This window comes from Etheostoma cragini, chromosome 4, assembly GCF_013103735.1.
Source record: "Etheostoma cragini isolate CJK2018 chromosome 4, CSU_Ecrag_1.0, whole genome shotgun sequence".
Classification (NCBI taxonomy): Eukaryota; Metazoa; Chordata; class Actinopteri; order Perciformes; family Percidae; genus Etheostoma; species Etheostoma cragini.
The window spans coordinates 20,293,069-20,318,449 of NC_048410.1; the positions used below are offsets into that span (position 1 = coordinate 20,293,069).

A 25,381-nucleotide genomic window follows, 5' to 3' on the forward strand; every position below is an offset into this window, starting at 1 on the left:
ATCGTATTTGTCAGTTATTTTTTTAAGCCTTTTTCTACATGATGTGTCCTCCCAGTTTATGTTGATATCCCCCAAAATGACGTACTGCACCTTTAAATAGTTCCATTTCCCAACAGTAAATACTAACTATGACGTGAGTAAACTGCAACTGCCGTCACGTGTTATGGTCACATGTTTAAAACTTGTTGTTTCACAACAAGTAAATGGAATCATGTTTCGTAATCGGCCTTGTTAGTCGTTTGGGTATGAGAACGTTTTGAATACATCAGTGAGCCATGCCGTACCCTAGGCAATTACAATGAGCATGGGCACTGCAGTTTACCTTGCGTCAATGCCACATAGAGTGCCGTGAGTACTCCCCCTCAGCACCAAATGTGGTCTAATCCACTGCTAAAAATAATCACTAACATTTGTATTGTTTACTCATGTTTGAAAGATATTTTATAAAAAACTTCAATGTCCAGCTGTTTAAGGAAATGACTTAGCCATCTTGGAAAATGTGCTAGAAGGTAAATCCAAATTAATTAAGAGACAGAGAAATGCATTGCTGGTTTTAAACTTTTCATTGGATCCATTATGAAATCTTGAGATACACTAGCCGTTTATTTGGTATGTCCTTTGAGCTGTCTCAACACTATCCAAAATTGTCTTTTTCCCCATCTTGGAGTAGCTCCTCTTTTTATTTTGTGCCTTGAATCATCTGTAAAAATACTGTTTATCAACACCACATAAACATGATGAAATATAATCTACTGTAATTAGTGTAAACTTGATTTTCTCAATTTTTCTGTGTGAATGCACTACATATTCATAACCTGGTTAGAATACTGGTCAGTACTTTCTATGCAATTTGGACACAGTTCCTGTAATCTGAAGCAGAATTGCATTTTATGCTGCATTTTATTTTATGGTTGCAAGCATTAGCCACACCAGTGATAAGCTCACTGTGCTGTTTTACGGCCAACCACAGCAAACTGCTTTAGAAAACGTGAGGCCATAATAGTGAGAAGGAAATTAGTAGTCAGTTGCTTGACGCACATTCATTTTTACTTGTTACTTGTATCATGACTCTCAGTGACCATCTTTGTCAAAGCTTTACAGCCTCCACCTCTCCTTCTTTTTGCAGAGACGTCCTGTCTGTCTTCCTGTCTGCCTGTTTGCTTAGCATTCGCTACCAAAAATAATACTTGTATACATTGTCCATTTCTTTTTAGGGGTTGGTTAACTCAGAAAAGGAGAAGAAAGGGCAAATACAATAGGAGCCACAAAGATGATGATGAAATTGGAGGGCCTGATCTCTGTGTTGTCCTTTGGAAAATGTGCGGCTAATGAAATTGAAGTCTTAAATCAAATTTGTAGTGCATGTGTGATTGAATGTTGCTTTAAGAACCGTGCATGTCTTTATGTTGGGAAATAAGAGGGAACATGGATGGAGCCGCTCTGCTAGCTCTGTCTTCTGACTTATGATGATAAAGACTGTGAAAAATGGATTTAATACAGTGTCTTGGTAGAGGACATCCTGGACTGAAAACAACCAAAAAGAAAGGCTATAGTATAAAGGCTATATAATTCTATTTAACAGCCCAAATTAATGTGTTGTTTTTATTTATTATACAGATTAAAAATCTGAATGGTGTAGTTTAGTTGGAGCAAACTAAGACAGTGTGGCATAGAAAGGTAAGCACAATCACTGACAAATGATAAGACTGCTGGTGTGTTTTAAGCTAACACATTGGTGTTTTTAAAGAAATTAGTTAAGCCAGATTGGTTCAATTATTTAGAATTGTGTCAAATATTATTTGCAGTTTGCATGTTCTCCAAGAAGCCACTCTGTTGTCGCTGGACACCTTCTCATGGTTTCCCTGCATCACTCTCAGTGCACATCTGATCTGTAGGTTGGACCAGCGAGGGAACTGGAGAATGTTTATTTTTGGGTTGGTGATTTTCTACTAAAGAGAACTGTTTTGGTGTCAGGAGAAACGACTCATTTGCTAAACTAAGTTATTTTTAAGTCATATTTCAAGTACTTAGTTTACTTAGTTATTTTTGTAAACAAACTAAACACTGCTCTGGTGTGCAGCTCTATTATCTGGGCATATACAAGTATCAGATCAGGACTCTGTATTGGCAGATATTTAATATTATAAAGATTGGCTCGGGGGCCAAAAAAGCTGATAGGGTAATCGCTAATGGGTATGGCTGTTGTGTTGCTTAAGAAACATATTTACCTCTGTGAGAAGATGCATACATTTACTGACATAGTGGTGAACTGGAGTAATGAATTCTCCATCTGACTTTTGTTTCACCTTCCTGCCTTTGGTATGGCTGCATGCCCCTGAGCTGACTTCCACTTTTGTCTTAAACTATTCTGTAGGTTAGCTGCACCGTAAAGGTTGTACTGTATGCATCTGCATTACATGTATGTGTAGAAAGACAACAATTAATTAAATAAGAATAATGCAGTCTTAGTGCCTTGTATTAGTAGTTTTGATTTATTACAAAGTTCAGTATTTTTTGCAGGCTTCAGTGAGATAAAGATGTATTATTCTGAAACCATAAACTGTGTATTATAGGTATATTTGATTAATGGATGCTCACTTACAAACCAACAGGTCATCTTTCCCTTAGTGGTTCACCATCCCCTGTATTTTCTGAAATGGACCCATCATCATGTAAATCACCTATGATGTTAAAAGCTGTTATTGCCTCATGTCCATTTGCGAGTTAATGTAAGATTTAGAAGTCTGTTCATTTAAAACAGCCAATCGTCCATTAAAAAATCCCTCAAATTCATCTTTGAGGGCAAAAAGCCCTGTGTCATCCTAAAGGTTCCAATGACATGCACTGATACCACTTTAAATTGCATAATGGGTTAACATACAAAGAGGTAGATCAGAACTTCAAACACAGATAATGCACATTCACACACACACACACACACACACACACACTTGAGCCAGGTAGCTAATATTAGCATAAAGTCTGGAAACAGGGGGAAAAAGCTAGCCTTGCTATGTAAAATGGTTTAAAAAAATGGCCTTCTAACACATCAAAGCTAACTAAATAACACGTTATTCGTCTCACGTCTCATTTCTTTAAGCTGTACAAAACGGAAATGTTTTCATGACATGTTTTTTTGTTTTGTTTTTACAGGGGGTTAGGGTTTGAACCATTTCTGTCTTTTATTGACATTGGTCTTCTGTGAGGTTGCTAAACACTATAAATAGTTCCAGCCCAAAACCTCCTGTAAAACTAACCTACAGTAACAAAGTCAAAGAGTAGAGGATATTGAATGACTTAAGATGTTGCATACAGGAGAACTACAATATATTTAGTTTTGCACATTTGCATACAAAAAGTAGGGTAGAGTCATTTAATGGTGGATTTGGGTTTTCTAGAAAGATCAAAGTCTTAAACTAACATATAGGAAAATGTTAGGTTGTGTTGGTGCAGATAACGTACGTGTCTGCATTATTTCTCTCAGGAAAAAGGGAATGGTACACATAAATAGAGCTGATGCATACAAAACAATTTAGCAAAGAAAAAACACAACGTTTTTTTTTTCTAAGTTGTTTTGTATGTATGTATGTAAATTGGATGTAGAACCTTTGAAAAACACATATTTAATTTCCTAAGGAGATGTAGATTTTCTCATATTTTTCAGATTTGTTACTGTTGTACTGGAATTGAGTCTATGGTTTCGTTTAGCTAAAGTGTGTTTGTGTGTTTCGTAGTTCACTCTGGGTTTGCTCTGTTGCATCAGTTTCTCTGATGCTTTTTAACTATTTATTTTTATAATCTGTATTAGCTTTTTGTTCATTGTTTATCAATCATGGGATTATTTTACTCTTGGTACTTAGTTGTTCCCTATACATATAGCTGTGACTGAGAAATGGGAAATAGGCTTCGAATTGAACTTTCTTTATGAACAGCTTTGGTGGTTACATGTTAATACCAGGTAGCTTATGTAGGATGTTTGGGGGCTGTTGGCTAATGTTTATGTTTTGGAAAGTCTCATCATTTATAATTAAATTGTATTTATCTTTTTCAGGTTGGTTTTTTTCTCAGCCCAGGGTTAAATAAATGTGTAGCTTCAAGCTAGCCTTCTAAAGTTTTAACTGTCAAACAGTCAATTCTACATAGTCACAAACATCTGCATCTTCTACAGTAACTGTAAGTATAAGATAGATTGAGATTTGTATCTAGCACACATACTGCAGAGACATTTTCGGCAGTGACATAGTGGCCCCCCAAGGTAATGCTTCACACGCCCAGCTAATGTTAAAGTAGGCTAATAGAGACAGCCCTTTTCCAATTTCAAATCAGCATTACACCATGTTACAACATGCATACTGAGACATCTGTCACTCAGTTTTTTTCATTTGTTATGTGAGCTGACTGACTAAGTAGCACAATATGTTGGATTTGAAACCATTTAGTCACTAAGGCATCCTTACCTACCACTCAGACATGGGTGACAGCGAGGGAATTGGATGGAAATATGGCTTGGAGGGGCAGCTCTTGATCACAACAGGGTGAAACCTTTCCACCAAGCTAATCCTGTTATTAATGTGGGTCCATTAGAGAGGACCCGATGGCCTCTGAGTGGCAGAGATGTGGCACAACACGTCATATGTGCCGTAACCTCTATCCTCAGGTAACACTTAATGGGTTTTCAAGCAGTTTAAAAAATCTATTATATTAGGGGTTAAGGCAATACACTGATTTCTCAAACTTCATGTAAACCCCTTACTCCGGTTAAAATTTGAGTTCTAATAACTCGGTTAACAGAGGTAGAGAACTCCTTCAGTATTCTGTTTTATGTATTTTCAAATTCCGTGTTTTTGGATTCATTTTTAGCCCTTTTGGATATGCTTGTTTTCTTTTCAATTCTAAACAGTATTGACCTTTACAAAATCAGTGGCATAAACTCACAATTCAGATAACAAGAGACAGGTGACACAAGGGCTGGGAACAGGTGAACAGACATCAGACAATCACAAGGGCAGGAAAACTAAAGGCAGGAAGTAAGACAAGACTAGAGAAAAAAACAAGACTATCAGAATAAAACAGGAAACAGATCATACGTAATCATAAAAGTTACTCCTGTCATTCTCCTCATTCTTCCCCACTCATGTATACGGGGAGAACTGGCATAACTTGGTTATTCACTTAATCTCATTAATACCATACCCGGGTAATGCTGTGCATGTAAACATACTGACTAACGAAACAAGAAGCAGGCAAACAGCAAGCTGATAACAGACATTAGGCTGACCCCTATGAGCTATTATTAGTTAACAATAGAAGTTGATGTAGTGTAGAATTACCAAACACAAAGAACAACAGACAGAGTTCAAAGTAACATAAGAGTATTCTTAGACTGGCATTTATCCTTTTATTTATCGAAGAAGCAATTTCATTTATCAACCTTGGTTGGAGAAATTGACAAATCTCAAAGGCCATGTTTTAGGACAATGTCCTGCACTTTTATCTACTGAACAAAGTGCCAGCGTCTGAACATTTCTTTTGCTTTTCTCCATACCTCAAGGCATGTGATGTAAATACCGTAATGCCTTGTGTATTTTGTTTTAATTTATCATTTTAATTTATTTAACTATGTTTTAGCAGTTTGTCTTTGGAAATTGAACACTATTGATTTCAAGTATCAAGCATATCATGACATGACTACAGTCCAGTTTATTAATAACAAAAATGTATTTGCAGTATATGTAGAGGACAATTTGGTACTGGAAAAGATATGTAGTCCACAGGGGCTTTTGTAAAATACCTGAAGACTAAAAGCCAAGAGAGCAGCATAGGAGAAGCCTTGTGGAATGTGCATTTTAAATGTCTTCATGATGGTCACTGCCCCATCTATCACTGTTCACAATTTTAATGTTAGCCTTACACAAAATACACATAAATAACTGTCATCTTTGGTGTGAAGCAGTAAAAAAGAAAGCCCTGTCAATAATGGTTTAACAATATTTTTCAAAGTTTTTTGTGATACTCAAAATGACTTCAAACCATGAACTCAGAGGGCTGTTTTTCGAATGAAGTAAAACAAACTAATGCATGTAGGCGTACCTTTGTGGAAAAGACGTTCAAAACAAAACATGTTATTTTCTTTGATCTTTCTCTTCCTGTTCAATTGACCTTTATCTTTGTAGCTCCGTCTTGCTCTCACCCTCAGCATACAAGCGATAAATCCCCCGCTCCTTTTGAATGTAATGTGAGAACTCCCCAGGGGGATCAGAGTAATAATCACCCTCCCGGTCGCTGTGGTCTGGAAAGGTTGCCCAGGAGGCTGCAAATTGCTACAGGTACCATTAGGACAGCCGGGGCCTGTCATGCTAACGGAAGATGAGACATTTGGAGCCGCAGGGTGACAGAAGAGAGCAATGCTACAAGACAGGAGCAAGTTACAATCAATATTCTCTACCAACCTCCTTTATGTATACTGTATGACCAGTAATATCTACCACTATGTGCTCAACCACAGCCCTTGACACAATTGATTTGGGCTGACGTGTGTGGTCATGTGTATGAATCAGTGTGTACCTGGGGGAGGGGGGGGAGAATGTGTGCGCGGCACGATAGATTTGCAGTTGTGAAATTGATTAAGGCTGTCACTTTAATCCCATATGTGATCAGGCAGAGTAGCTTGGACACTTAGTTTTGTGTGAATTACACATTTTGGACATTGTGCAAGGAACACGCTGTGTCTACAATCATGTCCTGCAGATACATGGAGGTTATCAGGTTTCTGCACAGAAAGGTTTTTGTACCTTAATGTTAGTTCTTCTAGATCGAAAGTGGACACCCTTTGTGTCATTTTTCATCGGGACTTTGCTTGAAAGTAATGATAGGTTTACATTTAAAGTTGAAATGTCACACTGGCCTAAGATAATGTCAGCAAAAACAAGTAATCATGCAGTGTATTAAAAGGCACATGTTCAAAGCCTCCCAAAGAATAGACTCACAATCTCTGCCAGGAAAGAGGAAAAATATCCCCAAATCCTTGTAGGGGTCTGGAAGCGGATCAACGTAAGCAGGCGATTGGCTTTTATGACATGGCAGATTTTTCTCCCCTTTATACTTCATTCTCTCTTACCCTCCTTTTTCACTCCCTCGTTCTTTCGTCACCTCTCTCTCCTGGGGCATTTACGTGCATGAGAGAGGAATGAATCACAGTGGAAGTAGTGAAGAAATAACTTTTCATGTGAAAACACCTCAGCTTTTATGGCTTTACTAAATGATCCATAATGCGGGCGGGGAGCACTCAGTTCTGCAGATTAAGGCGGGTCGTAGTGGGAACGAGGCTCAGTGCCGCAGCCGTTAGACCCCTCCACTGATGCTCGCACCACTACAGCACCAGCTGAGATAGGCACAAATCTCTTTTACGAGGCTGCCTCTTAAATAGCTGTCAGTCTAGTGTCTCACACGTGGCACACTCCTCCAGCTCCCCTCACAGTAATTGAACCATCTTTCCCAGAGTGCTGAAATGGTGTGGGAAGCCATTCTGACAGCCTGTGTTGATACCATTAAACCAAACTTGTGCATAAATCTAACTATATAGCCATCGTCACCCAAATACAACTCTATACTTTACTCCGTTTTTCCAGAGATGGTCCCAAGATTAGTTTGCATTAGATTATTTTTTTACATTTCCATTATCCTTCAAGGGTTACTGGACACTGCTTAAATGTCCTTTGCAACAAATACCTTATGTCATTATTTCTCTGGCTTTTTACGTTTGTGTAATGTTGTTTTAATTTTATTTTTTATAACATTTACCTTGTTGTAGATATCAGGTTAGTGTTTTCCACATGAAGTACATTACAGTACGGTACCTTTACATTATAACACATTACATTATATAATTCTTTTTTTTAAGATTATGTTTTGGGCATTTTTAGGCCTTTAATGGACAGGACAGTGGAAGTTGTGAAAGTGGAGAGAGAGAGAGGGGGAGTGACATGCAGCAAAGGGCCGCAGGCCGGATTCGAACCCGGGCCGGCTGCGTCGAGGAGTAAACCTCTGTATATGGGCACCCGCTCTAAAGACTGAGCTATCTGGGTGCCCATATAATTCATTTTTATGAAATGTGATAATAAAGGTATTGTGCATGATTTTAACTGGTTATTCATATTGTACTTGCAAGACAAAACATCTATGTCTGACTCTTCCTTAAAAAGTTTCCTGAAGTATAGAATATGGTTGAGAAAAAAGAAAAAGCAAGTCCCACGATCCCCCACAAGGGACATGGGTTTAAATTTTGAAAGGCTTCTAATCTTTATACTGTATAATATAGGACTCATAAATACAAAAGATTCTTATGTAGAAGAAAAACAATATAACTTATATATTTGATCATGTATCTCCTGTATTGCCCTAAAATGTGTTTTCTGCAATCCTCCCCATTTCCCCCCCCCTTCAAAGACAAAAATGAGTTCTGTTGGCCTCATGCTTATGTGTGTTACATACACATCACACAGGATGTGATTTTTTTTGCTGTACATTTGAATTCAAAAAGACTGCATGCATGGTTTTTGAAATAAATACCTCAGTGGTGTGCCCAGTAAAAAAACAGACTAATTCATAAAGCAGTGATGTCAAAGCTTCTAAATTCTAAAAATTCAGAGGGTATCTACTTTACTTAATTAGCTGTTAATCTCACATACTTGGTGGGATTTAAAGTGGCTTAAAGAGTTAGTTATCATATTATTACAATATCATTATATAAATATTAACAATTAAATAGAAGTGGTAAATAACGTTAAATAAAAAGCTGCCATTCAGAGGATTAAATGAATAACAAAGCCATACCCTCATTACTGTTGCACAGCCGTGAGAAACACTGCTAAACAGTGTTGCTCTTATGAATGCTTTGGTGAATGCTAGGGGAAAAGCAAAATTCTAATGTGCTGTCATACCATCTGATTATTATACTGCAAATTGGTTGTGTTACATTTGAAAATTTGCATATGAAAATTAGCACCTCGCTGACTTTTCTATTTTAATATTGCTTTGATGGTGAGACCAACAATGCATATGTGTTCAGGCTGTGAAAGCATGAGTAAGTGAGGTGACTAAATCTCTACTTGTTCAACATGTGACGCAAGTTAACTAAAAAGAACAAGATTACAGAGGCCGCATAGGTTTTAGAATCAGAGTCAACTTTAATAGCCAAATACATGTGAAGTCATACACGGAGTTTGACTCCAGCTTTTTCTTGCTCTCAAAGTACATACACAGAAATAGACATCCGGCTAAAAACAAAGACAACCAAGCATAAACATGCAGATACTTTGTATAGATATAGGTTTATGTACATATACACAAACATACCCATGTGCATGTACACATTTACATGTTTAAATTATGTTTAAATAGTTACATAACACCAAGCTAAAAATTATTGATTTACGGATCTCTTCTGGTTGACAGTGGCACTTTAGAACTTAGTTAATTGCTTGGTCACCCAACCCTTGATGTTAGGGTGTACCAAACACTCAGCAAGAAGAGAATATCAAACAATTCTTTTAAGCATAAAAAAACTGAAGCAATAACACAGGGTATCATTGACAGTGTCATTCAATTACGTTTTTTTATTTTATTTTTATTACATGGATATTTAGAGAATAAGAAAGTTTTGTTGTAGAAACAGCCCAAAAAAGCAAGGCCCATGAGGGGAATACAGAGAAAAAAACTGTATATTTTGGCAATTAAAATGATCATTGCTACAGTGCATGCTGTCTCATCTGAGAGCAATGTGATTGAAGTTGTAGTTGGTGAGAGAAAAACAACTCTTAAGTTAATGAATATCTGGACCTGCTCTCCATTAGACATACTTCTTCTATTACTGCAATATGCATTACATTCGAATCTGAGACAGTCAATAATTTGTATTGAATTCCCACAAGTCCATCAACAGTAGAATCTGCCTAAATGGAACGCCAACCACGCCAACAGATGTAAGTAATGACTTCTCCTACTGAAAACACGAATGCAAGCCAGAGCTTTAATAAGAACCCAAGTGCCAAACTCACTGCTTCCCTCCTCGTTTTAATATAAACACAATAAAGAAGCATTTGCATTTATATAGTTCTTCCAAGTTATCTGACGTTGCTGCCAGCCAGTAACAGAAACAGCTGAGCATCAAACGGATTGTTACCTGGGGAAAATTAAGATAAGGGATTAATCGAATGAACGAAAAATGGTTTTGTTGGACCCACAGCGGTATGGACAACCAAGTAGGCAGAATTAGCAAACCCCTGCTTGCTGCAAGTAATGAAAAAAAAGATACAGCTTTATGTTTTCCATAAGATAAGAATGATAGTTCACTTATCCCCAATTAAATGCAGCATATATTGATCTTCTTAAGATCAGGGTAGTGTGCACTTTGGTATATTTGGATTGGGTAATGACTCTATGGTACGGTACAGAATATGAATTTAACACTTATTGCAACCTAGTTAATATGCAATGCTTTGAATCCACTGGGAGCAACAATACATCAAGATTTAACTGAGACCCACACAGGGTTGTTGATAGTGCCAGAATTATTAATTCTTTGGTTTTGCACATGCCAGAAAAAATCCTTATCCATCTATTTTACACCGATTGTTTCTTGGGATAATTCACCTTTGGGCTAATTTGTCACATTGCCGCGTAGTACAAAATAGCTGCAACATAGCACACCCTCATTTGTTTCACCTTAGACTAGGTAGAGGGCTGCATCATGTGCTGGCTCTAGGTCGGCATGGTAACCAGCCAGCTCCACTCTACATACAGGAAGAACAAAAGAGTGCTATAGGTGACACCAACAGCATAGTAATGCTGAGCTGTCTGATTTAATGGCTGGGTGACGTTAATGACAAACCACTGGCCTCTCCCTCCCTCTTTCCCCCTTAGGAGCGCCATTGGATGACAGGAAACAAACAGTGCTCTGACACTTCCCGCTAATTAGCATCATTAGCATAAGGCCATTATGTGGCTGGACAGTAGCATGACAGGGCTCTGAGAGAGGCTACAGCGGTGACCTTTGGTGGACACACCAGCTGTCAGTAATTACCCCTAGCATTGGCCAGAGGGATGGAGACAAAGACCCAATCCTTGTCCTTGAGGCCCTATATGGCACCCAGTAATGTCTCCTTTTTATTTCCTTTTCCTGTATGTGAAATTATTTATAGAAAGAAAACAATGTGCTCACTTGCTAAAAGGCAAGTATACGGTTTCTTAACCTAAAAATTAAGATTCTTAAAGTTGTATAGGCTTTAGGCCAAGCTTTAACTAAAATGTGTGACTAAACGAAGAGGTGTGCCGAACTATTTGCTGCCAGAGGCTTGTGTTTGCACACTGCTAACGAATTATACTACACTGAGTTGGAAATAATTACTTTTTCTACACAAATCCAAATTGTGAGGCCTCATGCGGAAATGCTTCTGTTCTCTGTGATGGTAATCATGAGTAATTGTTTGTTGTAGATTTCTTGAGCTTCTAACAGTCTTTGAAGATATAATGTTGACTTCATGACTCCATGTTTCCTTTCATCGCTGAGCGCATTTTTGGTGCCTATAAGAGGCAAAACATTGGTGTAGTGAAAAGGTGATTTGAAACATAAACAATGTGTTTAAAAAATTATATGTGTAGATGTGTAATAGCTAACTGGTGCACTGGTACCCAGATGCATTCATCTCTCTCTCCCAAGTATGTTCACAGAGTTGTACGCATGAAAGCACACACAGGTGTATGCACCACCTGACATGTGCATTACTGTTACTGTACTTGTGAGTACCCCTTATTGGTATGATGTATTTCCAAGCCCACAACCTTAAAAAGATCATCATTAGGAAGTTCAGATGCTTTTAGTCTCTTTTCTGACACGTCTCTTTTTCAACAGGAACATCCGTTATGAAGGTCACTGCATCCGATGCCGACGACCCTACATATGGCAGCAGTGCCAGAGTGGTGTACAGCGTATTGGATGAAGAAAAGATTTTTACTGTTGACAAACACACAGGTAAGAATGATAAAAGCCACAAATCTCCACCTACTCCTGCTATTCTTTTTTTCTTATAAGACTTTCTTGTGCTCCCTCTTTTTTCTACAAAAGCTGAATCAATTGAAAGCCCAGACACCACAATTCCGAGATCAATCAAACTCTGTGGCAAAAACAAGCAACTTTATAAAGTTTTAGCCAATAACTACTAGCTCTTTTCAGAAAACACTCAAAATACCATATGGCATAAATGACTTGGTTCAACATACTTTTGTACAATAAGTAGGTATAAACATTGGACATATTACATGGGCATTCAAAGTGAAGTAACAAAATGCTAATTATACATATATTGCATTGTCACTGCCTAATTTATTGATTCTTTTTAGACTTTGATGGTGTCCGCTAGGTCAAATGCACTGGGTGTTCAGCTTAGTAAAGCCTAAAAGTTTATTGTTTGGGCCTACAAGTGCTAAGGATGAAAGAATATCACGTGTCCAACTAATCACCTACCATTATTCAGAATCATTGATTATGTTTCAACCAGATCCAGAGTTACCATATGATAAATCACCTATCTATATAATGAAACATTCCCTATTCCCCTACTGGTCTGGGGCTTATAGGAGTGACCCACAGTCTTTTAGGAGTAGTTTAGCCTCAGTGTTGCCTTTGAATGCCCCCCCTGAGGGAAAAGCACTAGAGTTTTAATGATTCCTTTTTTTGGTCTCTAGTACTTTGATTTGGTCAGTCTGGGCGTATGGATGATAAATGGCTCTGCCTTGTATTGGTGGGACTAGCCAGGAGACTGGATGGTTAAATCCAGCTTCTGTCTAAGAACCCCCATTCCACCCAACCTCCTTTACCCATTTTGTAGGCAGACCGGCCAGAATATAGGTACATGTCAAGAAGGTCAATATGAAGAAGAGACAAAGCAGCTGTGAAATCTACCTCATTAATATCACTCTCACTCCCCTATGACGCACATTGAACAGCATATCACTGCGATTTTGCTCTCGCCTTGGTCATGCTGGATGGTCTGTAGGTGTTTATTAAGTATCTGTGTCCAAGGTGTGATTTTACAAGAACAGAACCACACATTGTATTTGAGGACGTTTCCTTGTTTGACTTGAATGTAGATCATGATCTCATTGTTACAAAGAAAACCACCAACTATTTAAAAAAACAGTACCTACCCAAAACACACAACCTATTCTACTATCAATTATTCTATTAGTGTTATAATTTAACAACAGTCTAAAAAAATGTAAACCTGCATGCTTCAGAAAACAGGTTTTGATATCAACTTCAATGGTTTATGAATAATGTCTTGCAGAAATTTGGTTTCTGACACAAATATTGACAGAGGAAATGCTAATCTAACAGATGTAAATGGAAAGGCTGACACCTTAACTTGGCTAAACTACTTATTTTCAATTGTTATAGTAGGCGAGCGAGGCCTGTATGGAAGGGACAGGTAGTTTTGTAGATACACAGTAGAATTAGATTTCCATTGCCTAGTGAGATGACAACATAAATGCAATTGATGTAAAGAAAATATTGGAACAGCATCATTTATTTCATATTAATGTAATGCATTAGCATATTGAGGCTGCTGTACACAGCCCTATTACTCAGTTAAATTGGTTAATGTTAAGGCTGCGTGATATGCATCCGAATATGGACCCCATAGACTTTACTGACTGTACTGATGAATACAGACCATGAAGAATCATATACATATAGTCTCTACCATGATGTTAGAGCAATGGTGGGGCGTACTAGCTGTGCTTTGGGGCTTTACTTGTGACATCCCTAATTTAGATACATTCCCTCTGGCCTTTGGTGGATGAAAGAGGAGCATGTCATCTGTATCCCTCCTTAACTCCAATGCTGCATGCACTGTATTCTGGCTACTCATAGAACATGGCCCTGGGCAAAAATGTGACTGGAATCAGTGAGTTGTGTACCCAGTACAATGCAAACCTTTGGGAGGGAGACAGCACACCAAGCCCAGGAAATGCATCAATACATTTCTGATGTGTAAAATCTCAAGGGGTAAAGTGGAAATATATTACTACTGCACAATAAACCAACCAATGTCTCTATTAAATCAAGAAGGACTGTGTGCTAGTTTTTAAGACAGGTAAAGCATAAAAACAGAGACCACAGTACTGGCTACTTAAGTAACTAAATATAGTTTTTTATACAATCTCAATGAAGTAGATGCCACATACTCTAATAATGATGAGACACTATGGTGTAGGGTCACATCCAACACAACCTTTCCACATTGGTCAGGACGTCTACATTTGGTCCAGCTGACAATTTGTTTCCACAATGGTTTGTCAGTTCTTTTTTGTTCTGCTTATCTTTAGTTGAATGTTATGAATTCCCCTTTTAGATTAAAAAAAAAAAAGTTCTTTAAATTTGAAGACTAGTAGAACTCGTCGTTTTTAACTGACCACTAACACTGTTAAAATGCTACAGAATGTACACTCCAGAGTAAATTAAGCCCTTGCATTTAGTTTGGCCTCTCTCTGTGCATCGTCTAGCTCACGCTGTACATTGTAACACTTTATTTATGTCCCTTGCTTTGGAAATGCACTTCTGAAAGTTGAGAACAGCCTTACCTACCATGGAGGACTTGTGATGCTATTCAATGTGGCTGAGGCATGCCTTCATTCTGCCCCTATATATCATTCATTTTAATACAGCTGAGCCAAAAAATGTTGTATGAGTAGAGGCGTAAAAATTACACAATTTCTTCCATCCGCCAGTCGAAGGAGGTAAAATATAGAATGTGCTGCACTTGTGTCTCCTTAATACAGTGCTTAGCAGAAGTTGATATTCTGACTGAGAAGGGAAATATAGTTAGTTGTTGCATAAGGCCTGTCTGCTAATAACCTTTCCATTGGCTTCACTTACTATTCCCCACTCTCTCTCTCTTTTTCTGTCTCCATCCTTCAATCTCCCCTCCATCCCTCAATCATTAGGGATCATCATGACCGCAGTGGCAGATTTGGACCGTGAGACACAGGATCGGTATGAGTTGGTCGTCAAGGCAACAGACATGGCAGGACAACTGGGCGGTCTCTCCGGCTCCACCACGGTGACCATAGTGATCACAGACGTTAATGACAACCCGCCACGCTTCCCACAGAGTGAGTGTCTCCCACACATGATTTAACATGATTTTAGGCAGAGAAGGAGATGGCGAGACACATGAGGAGAGGGAGGAAAAGTCTGAGAATTTAAAAGACAGAAGTGAGAGTTAAGAGAGGGAGGAAAGTAATGAGGAAAGTTAAAGCCAAGACATAGAAACAATGAGAAGATGATAAAGGACACACAATATAGTTTGCAACATACAGGCCGCTGAAACCAATAAACACTGGCAGCATGAGCAACCATACTGAAAATCAACCACCTTAAACGTACGGGCTGATCAAACCTGCAGCCCATAACCAAGTAGTCTATCAAATGCGGAGAACTGATACACTCCACCGCACATTTGATCATTCTTTTGAAGCGAGGCTCTAGAGAGGACAAAATCAATACATCTGATTGTTCCTGCATTGAAATGTTTTGAGTTTATGATTCTGAGGGGGCTTTTGGGCTAAATGTCTTTTTATTACACGCAATATGCACAACAGGTAGATGTAAAACATGTAGCTAAAAATCTGTCTCACTGCACCACACAACACCTTAATTCAGTCAAAAGAAAGCCTTATTCTTCACAGCTAAAGACTCTGGTTTACATTTGTTTATATGTTACACCGACAGAAGTACATTTAGCACAATTAAAATGTTCTTTTGGATTACTGAACATGCCTAATGCTACACCTAACTGATTGAACTGACAGATTTCTTTAAATTATATAGTATTTTCCTGTCTTGCTTTCCTTTCAACTCTTTATTCCCTCCCCTCTTTATTCCACCCCACCCTTTTTGGAGTTAAACCATACCTCTATTACTTTTGTTACAGCTGGGGGAACAGCATCTGACAGCCCAGTTGATTGTATTTGATATGTCTCCACACACCTTTTCTTATTTCTGTATAAATCCCTTTTTCATCTCAGTAAATCATATTTACCCAGTCAGAAGGATATACCCTGCAGGATTATAGTATATCCACTGCATGGTATGGGGAATAGATAGAGTTTGGAAAGCAGCTTCATAAATAAGATGCAGAGGAAGATGGCATGCTGTATATGTAAGGACTTTGATGTTTTCACATTATTTTCCCTCTTGGGAAAAATGCACAGTTTTATTTTCTTACTTTTATCTTTTCATCATAATCTAGATGAACTCCGGCAGATATTAAACATTTTCAGAGTCATTTTAAGTAGACCTTCTGATTTCAGATTGTATCAATATCAAAAACTGAACTTACAATGTACATTCACATAATTTAATATATGTGCTATTATTACTTTATAGTACTGTTATTATCATAATAGTATTAGCATAATATTGTAACAGGGATATATTAAAAATGTGATATGTCGTAATAATTAATCATCTATAATTAGTTCTAATAATTAAATAAGATCAGGGCTAGTGTTAACCCAACACTGTCAAGTGTGCAAATGGGGGACTTTTTTTTTAAATTTGGACAAGGAAGATTATTTTCTACACTCCTTTTACGTGAATGCAATGATCACGCTGACGATGACTGCCTGAAGTCTACTTGTTGTTGTACTTTCATTATAATCCCATCCGAACAATATTTTTCCATTACCTGTTTCTTCCTCTCTATAGCTTCTTTATCTCTGTTACACACTCATCCCCTCTTCCTCTCACTATTCTGTTTCTGCTCCTGATCCATCTCTCCTATCGATATTCTCACTCTCCATCCTACTTTTTCCACCTACAGCCATCCATCTATCATTCCTCAGCTTTCCTCCACTTGTGTTTTTCCTCTTCTTCTCCATTACTTTTGTACCTCATCCTTCTTTGTCTCTAGTGTTCTTTCTACACCTACTCTGTTTTTTTTGTCACTTCATCCCTCTGTTGCTTTGCTAAACCTACGTCTCCTTGTTTTATCCGTCAATACGATTTCCACCTCCGGCCACCTACTCCGTACACCAGAGATGTACCAGTTTTCTGTGTCAGAGGGGGCAGCTGTGGGGACACCAGTTGGACGCGTCATTGCCACGGATGCAGACATGGGCGAGAACACAGACATGAGCTATCGGATCAAAGAGGAAGGCGAACTTTTCAAGATCACTACCGATGTAGAGACACAGGAAGCTGTTGTCTCCATCAAGAAGGTACAGTTAACTTGAAAATTGCTGCACTGCAGTCATTGTTGCCTGTTAAACTAACATTTTTTTTTACTAGTAAAGAGGCAAAGAAACATACAAATACACTAAAGTTTGACTTAAAAAAAAAAGGATCAATACCAACCTTTCATTGCAATCTCAACGTTGATTCGCTCTCTTTCCTCCACAGCATGACACTAACAAGCTACATGAGCTAACGCACAGCTATTTTTTCACCTTGCCTCCAATGTATTAAGACAATTTTATTATAAATGAGAATCAAGAGATGGCTCATTTGTACTGGAAAAGCTTGACTCAAAATTGGAGTCGGTATCATTGCCCGGTATGCCATGCAATCGTTTTTTTTGTTTCTTAAAGTAATCTTTAAATAATATTTGTACGCTTCCTTGCCACACACAGCAGTCCCTTCCATATCTGGCAGAATCAAATGAAAAGTGATTTAGATTCTGTTGGATAGAAATCAACAAGTGACTGGGCCTCTGCTGGTTAGCAGTCAACAAAACCTCTGAAGGGTTCTTGTGTTCCCAGCAGCTTAATCTTTCAAGTCAATAAGCTGAACAGCTCCTAGGCCCTGTTCAGACAGAGAAACTCAATGCATGCTGAAGAGATGGACAAAGAGAGATGATTGGTCTTTGCAGGCTGATGATCATTGGTTTACCACTGAGGTTTAACAGGTAGGTCAGTGCCTTGCTCCTTTATTCACCTCGAAACTAAATGCAGAATGCTACGGTATTAGTAGTATATATTCATTGAAATACAACGAATGGCAGAATGAACATGCAAGATTCACCTGGCAGCAGGGATTTGGTTCAGTGGATTGTCAACAATGTGGCAATGCGTCTTAACAATTCTATCTCTCATTGGGGATGACCTAGTGGTTAGCTGTTACTGTAGACAAGACAAACTCAAACAAGAAGTGATGCGTGCAGTTTTTAAAATGACCTACTCCGAGCTATTCTTTTTTCAGTGCAAAATCCTCCTACCCATCCATCCCCAGCCCCCAATCATTGTCCCTGCCCACTTCCCAAACTACATGGATTAGGTTATCTGAACTGATTTGTTGATAAAACACCTTCAAATATGCATATACACTGGCGTCAGCGGTTGTTGTGTTGTCTGAATTGCCAGGTGCACTAGCCATGCTGGTGTTTTGGTTTAAAATTGATGGTGTTAACTGTTGACTCTTAGCCCTTATATGTTGGGGCAGCTGTTAAAAACCTGAACAGAACATGTACTATAGGTGGTCTGGTGAAAGCCTTCAATTTTACTTTGATACATTTTAAATACATAATTATCTGTTAGATTTTTATCTTCATCAACCATTTGCGTAAGTTCCTATGAGAAACCACAGACGCATTTGCCGGAAATTCACCAGTATACAACGTACTGTACATCCTCGCTGATGTAAATCTCAGAAAGTTGCAAACGGATACGTTCAGTTGAGCAAAAGCATTGGATACATGTCCATTGATGCATTGGCTAAGTGCTGCCATTAATAGTTGGAATTGAGTCTGGCAAAGTTTATTCTCATTCATTAGTATTGGCCATCAGTGTCAGCATTGAGCATAGTGTCACTTTAAATGGCTCACTGTGGATTGAAACCATTCTTAAACAGAATCTTGTTGTTCTTTCAGCCGCTGGACTTCGAGACCAAGAGCACACACAATGTCGTGGTGGAGGCGGTAAATAAGCATGTTGACCCTCGTTTTTTGGAACTGGGTCCTTTTCGGGACCAGACCATTGTCCTTGTCAGCGTGTCGGACGTAGACGAGCCACCTGTCTTTCAACCAGTAGAGGGCACTATCATGGAAGTGCAAGAGGATGCCAAAGTAGGAGCGCTGGTTGGCACCATCACTGCCAGGGATCCAGATGTGAAGAATAAACCTGTCAGGTATGGCAACGGCTCGAAGGTCAACTTTACCGAAAAGAAATGCATCATTTTGTAAAAAAATAGTAGAATGTATATCACACTTCAGCTGCTTGTTGTGTCAGAAAAGATTCTGGCTTTTTTAACTTCTAGTCACAAGCTACATGAAAACCGTTGCATTGAGTTTTAGTTAGGTCTCTGATTGGTCTATACTATCCAAATGAATAACAAAGGACAAACACATTGGCCCACACTGGAAGGCAAACCACTACTACTTATAAGATAAGGGATAGAGTTGACTGGGGCTTTAAAGGAGAGAATTGTTTCTGATCCAATAGCACTGAAGATGCACTGAAGTATGTGTTGGATTTGATAATAATATTAAATTAGTTATTAATGAAAATCATTTGGCTGTGTTAAAAATGTGTCATACAAAAATGAATAAAAATACAGAAATAAGCACTTAGATACTGTATGCACACAGCTGCTGTTCGCAACAGTAGGTACCCTGATAAAATATATCAACCAAAACATTGGCAATAAACTATTGCTGTGGGAAGGATTACTGCTAAATAGGAATAATAACATTACAGAGAAACTTTTTGCATGACAATGAGTCCCTCATTTTTACGAGGCTTGGATAGGACACTGCAGCATGACACATGGACAGCCATTCCTCAAGCCCACTATAATGCTTTCACTCCTGCATGAACTGTATATTACTTCACGACTGTAGATACATTTTTATTAGAACAAAATTTGTACTATGAAAAATTGACCTTTTTGAAGAACTATAACTCACTAGCTGCAAGTAGATACAGAGGTAGCAAAATCTTTTTTTTCCAACAATTCCTCTTGAAGATGGAGTGAAAGCCAAAGCCAACAGTGGATGGTGGGACTTGTGCAATGGATTAAGCTGTATTGTACGTCTCTTTTTTCTCTCCGATCACTGTGTGTGATAATAACAATATCGTAGAGTAATCTTCTGTACCAAGGTCTGTGGTTTATACTGTATGTCCTCAGAAGAGCAATTGCAGTGAGAGAGGGGAATGTAGATAAGGGCTAAGACAGTCTCACTGACAGAGTATATACCGACACACGCAGTGCCTGTGCAAATTACCTCGATTAAAAATGCATGAGACCCAGAGTTCCAGGTGTAATAAAGTACAACACATGGCAGCGCTGTCGTTCACCAGCGCCTTGGCAGCCTGGAGCTGAAAGCATGCGTGCAATGGCATATACATATGTGTGTGTGTGTGTGTGTGTGTGTGTGTGTCTGTGTCTGTGTGTGTGTGTGTGTGTGTGTCTGTGTGTGTGTGTGTGTGTGTGCATGTGTGTGTGTGGGGGTGGGAAAGTGGGTTGTGTGTGTGTCTGTGTGTGTGTGGGGGGGGGTGCGTGTGGGGATGGGCGAGTGGGTTGTGTGTGTGTGTCTGTCTGTGTGTGCGTGTGTTTGAGTGAGTGAATGGAGGAGTGAGTGAAGGGGCTGGGGAGAGGTTAACCAGGAGCCACCTTCTGGGCAAAGTTAGTGAGCTAATGGCCTCTGGTGTTAGGCAACACACATTCTATGAACTCTGCATCAGCATGCACGCTGAGTGCATGGTCTGTGGATCTGATGAGCAAGACCACCTTCTGATGGTACTATGTCTGAGATGTTGTCTGTATGTTTCTAGGCTGGTGAGCCTAAGAAAAATGTCCACCTTTGTGGACATTAAAGATTTAACTATTCTATTCTATTCTATTCTATTCTATTCTATTCTATTCTATTGGTGAATAATGAATAATTCATTCTACCGCTATAAAAACAAGTTCCTGCAAAGGGAACCTCTTGCAACAACTAAAACAAAGAAAATCTGACATATGTGGATTCAACCAGGTTCGGTTTGGGTCTAGTTTAAAAGACATAAATACTACTTTGCCTATGTTGGAAATGTGGCCATCTGTAAAGCAGCCAAGGGATTCCTTGTGATGCAGGCAGATTGTTTTGGAATCTTTTTGATTCTGCTTGTGTGAAAAGGGATTGTTAAGAGACTAAAAACATGGTGATGAGGTTCCCCCACTCCCCTTCCACAAAAAAGGCCATGTACTGGAAACTTAAGGATCAGTTTTTGTTTACTTTTGAACAATAGTGATTGTAGGCATGTGGGGGGGACAAGGTTGGCTAAAATCAATTAAGAGTTGATGTTGATGTTTGTTTTGGTCTGTATTGCAAGAAAAAGACAGCTCAAACAAGATAGTGTGCAGCACAGTTTGAGTTTTGGTAAAAGAAAGAGAAATCTTTATGTATCATAAATGTACTGTATTGCAGCCAAATCTTTATGGAATGGATGCTAATTTTAGATATACCAGGGCTGTACACTGACTGATGCACGTACGCAGTGCATGTAGGTTGTAAGTGTGTAACCTTGTTTCAGTAGCTTTAACACTGGTGGTTCATCATCATGCTGCAAGAGTTGATTTTCATGTGAACAGGCAACATCTCAAACATAGATTATTTGAAGGACATTTTATCCAAAGCTGGTTCTGACTAAACCGTAAACGAAATATTTGCCCTACTGGAGTTAATAATCGAAATCAGTAACATATATTGACATTTGCTAACATGAAGGAAAAATGAATGCAAAATGCTATTTAAATTTGTATGATCACAAACCAATTTAATCCATGTGTTGGTCTCTATACCGCATCAGTTAAGCATATAGTTCTCTTGACTTGTTATGATATGTTTAAAATCTAGAAGATCTGACAGTCATTCACGTGTGACTCCATCTTGCCATGGGGACAGAAGAATTATGTCCTCAGGTCAGTCTGGATGCTGGCTAGCATGGTTGTTAGAGAGGCCTTAAGAGTTTATAATGCCCATGGTACTCTATGATGGTTTGTGTGGGCATGAGTAAGCCAGCCAGCTGTGTGTGTGGTGGGGGAGAGGAAATAAGAACAAAGAAACCTTTCAGCGGATTTTTGTTGACTCACCAATCTTTACAGAGCACCAAGTACCCCAAGAAGTAAAGATGTATTTGTGGTTTTTCTTGAGTGCACAATGAAAATTTAATGACTATTTTTTACTCTAAATAGGCAAGAAAGAGTTACTATATGGCTGCCTGCAGAAAAGACAGTGCTATTAGAGTCACAGGACAAGTCTGTAGTGAATGCCTCTAAAATATTACTTGAAATTACTTAGGCCTGATTCCTTCTGTATGAGTTATTATTTATTGCAGCCCAAAGTCAACTCAAGTTCTTGTTTAGCTCTTAAAAAACAACAATGAATACCTTAATTAAATTACTGAAACACTTAGATTTCTCAATAATTATTGTCTGTCTCTCCTTCCTCTCACTTACGGCACTGCTTCTCTTCTTTTCTCACATCTATATCTTGTTTGTTTGTGTCTATTGTTACAGGTTCTCCATCGATCGGGCCACAGACCAGGAGATGATCTTCCATATTGATCCTGATTCGGGTGCCATCACATTGGGAAAGCTTTTGGACCGAGAAACCGCTGGCTGGCACAATATCACTGTGAGGGCTGTAGAAGCAGGTACATTGCTTCCCTTTTTAAACTGCGCTAATTTGTACATTATCTAGTGACTTTTTCACCTTGCCAAACATTCTGAAAAGTGATGAAACCGTTGTGTAAAATCCAGTTTAACAGGTACAAATAATTAGCTTCACCAGGTACAATCTGAGCCAAAATTAGTTGTTTTAAATTGTCACTTCTCAAGACTTTTTTTAGATATTAAATCAATCTCAAAGAACTCTGTTTTGTTTTGTTTGGTGGCACCTAAGGCAATGAGCGATAATTGCAGGTGTGTTTTTGGAACGTATGTCCTTAGAAACCAAACAGTAAGCCATTTTACACACAAGTAAGTTAAAGAGCGGGTCTGTGTTGTTAGCTTTGCCTACCCTCTCTGGCGCACCAACCGCTGCTGGGTGTCACTAGCCGGCCAATAGGCTTAATCACCATTGTGATTAATTTACACTAATTTAGCGATGGATAGACATTCATTCAAATTATAATCTTTAAAATGAATGCTCTAAAGAAATACATTACACAATTGCTAAGTAAGTGTTGCCTTGGATTTGTAAACAAAACCAATGCAATGGAATCCAATGCAACATCAAGTTAACACCAATATAGTCTATATCAACAGCGTTTGATTTCCGGGATTGTGTTGGCATTTTAAACTCTAATATGGTTACTACGGACTATGGTTAACTGCTCCTCAGATTTCTGCAGGGTAAATCCAGACTGCTCTAGCTAGACTAACTGTCCAATCTGAGTTTTCTGTTCTGCAGGACTAAAACAACTTTTGAATGTAGTACGTGTTCCACCAAAACAAGTAATTTTCCGAGTGGCTCTGTCCGGCGCTTAGTGCCGCCTAAGACCATTGTATTTGGTTTTAAAAGAAATGCCAATAAACCAGATAACATTTTTTTCCCATCCTGTCATGCTGTGTGGACCAGCCAGACCCTCCTGCACAGCGCTGTGGAGGAAGGTCTGGCAATGCCGGACTAAACAATGTAACAAGCAATGAAATAAACAAACAATAAAATTCAACTTTATAATTCTTTGGCAATTACAGCTGATTTAGCAGCCATGTACTGCTCCTTCTCATATCTGAGGAAAAACTAAATAAACAATCACTAAACTTAGATAAGGGGCAACTAAAACTGCTTTAAAAAGAACACTTTTTTTTTAAGCAGTTCAAGAAAGTTATATAATACAAGAAAGTAAAAAATGCTCGGCTGAAGCTTTGTGTACTGCCAGTGCCTGCAGTGATGGCGAATGTGCAAGTTGAATTAGCTCTCCAACATTTGTCGACTCCCACCAGGGGTGATAAGGGGTGACAGACGTCCTCAAACTGCTGTGATTAGTAGCTGCCAAAGCTTTTGGCACATTTTTAGCAGAAGAGTGTTGTAGCTTTTAGCTTTGAGAAAAAAAGGGAATGAGAAAGTAATATGATAGAGTACTTTAATAGTTGTAAGATTTTGACTCATTGCCTTATCCTTGAAGAGCACCTTATTTTTTACTTCAACATCACCAAACACCAAGTTTATTGACCCAGTGCAGTCCTCCTTATTTTTTCCTCAGGTGTAAGATTTAGTTTTTAACAATTTTTTCATCATCTGAGAACAAGACACAGTACGTGTCATGGGATGGAAAGTATAAATGCCAACATCAGTAACTCTAAGTAGACAAAATGTACAATATTCTGCACCTAATGCACCCTCCACCATCTGAAACTCTCTTCCGGAGAATCTGTGATGCTACATCTATGGACATCTTGAGAAAAACTCCTGAAAACCCACCTATTCACAACAAGGGCACACATGAGGGCTAAAACGCGTCTATATCCCCTGCTGCTGTGAATTATGAAAAGTATTATATGAATTAAATATGAGTGCTGACAACTTCATTTGCCAGTATCATTTTTTTGGTGCGTTTGCTCAGATGGAGTCCAAATCCCCAGCTAACCTTGCTACCAATATTTTATTATTATTAATATTATTATAGGAATTCCTTTAGCTTAACATGTAGTTTTACATAATGTTTTGTTTCGGTCATGATTGAAAATATTGTTAACAAACATTACTAATTTAAACACAACTTTTACATCCGTACAAAACAGTTTTTAGGTGAGCTCAATTTCTTGTTTTCAGTCCTTCGTTCTGAATTCTGGTGGTTGGGCTGCCTTTTTTAACTTTTAGGTAACAAATATTTACTCATACATTGTTCAGCCTCATGCATAACAGCTCTTCAGCTGGAAACCCACAGCTGTTTTTTGTATAATCTGCCAACTCATTAAGGACATCATAGTCCTCAGTTGCAACCATCAGCATCATCTTTTTGGTGCCAGATGTAAAATACAGTAATTTTACCATTTGTCTTAGAGCTGACAAACATTGCTGAAAATGAAGGAAGAGCTTACATTTTTTCATCTCATTGGGTCCTTTTGTCATAGCAAAGAAAATGAAGAATGTAATAACTTGGGGAAGCTGGGAAGTTATTATTGTACCATTAGAAGTAAACCTAAAAAAGGAGGTCTGGTATTCCCCACTTTTTCAATCTCATACAAATGAAGTGATTTTGGGATTGCAGTGGAAGCAGAGGAGATTGCATTCTGCAGCTGCTTGCTATCCACCATCACACACAGAAGGAGGAAGGAAACAATGCACATAAACAAGGCTGATTTTAAAATGTCTTCATATTTGTTCCTCTCTCATAT

At 38.5% G+C, this 25,381-nt stretch overlaps 1 protein-coding gene across 3 annotated transcripts in view; it reads left to right on the forward strand.

The window, feature by feature from the left end:
• The window catches only part of LOC117943461 (cadherin-22-like), a 165,037-nt gene that overhangs the window by 102,096 nt on the left and 37,560 nt on the right, over window positions 1–25,381 (forward strand). For all 3 annotated transcript variants that reach the window (XM_034869608.1, XM_034869606.1, XM_034869607.1), the window contains 5 exons: window positions 11,909–12,028; window positions 15,004–15,171; window positions 17,099–17,280; window positions 18,927–19,183; window positions 22,556–22,692. In XM_034869608.1, coding sequence (XP_034725499.1) covers window positions 11,909–12,028; window positions 15,004–15,171; window positions 17,099–17,280; window positions 18,927–19,183; window positions 22,556–22,692 — 864 coding nt within the window. The remainder of the gene's footprint in view (window positions 1–11,908; window positions 12,029–15,003; window positions 15,172–17,098; window positions 17,281–18,926; window positions 19,184–22,555; window positions 22,693–25,381) is intronic.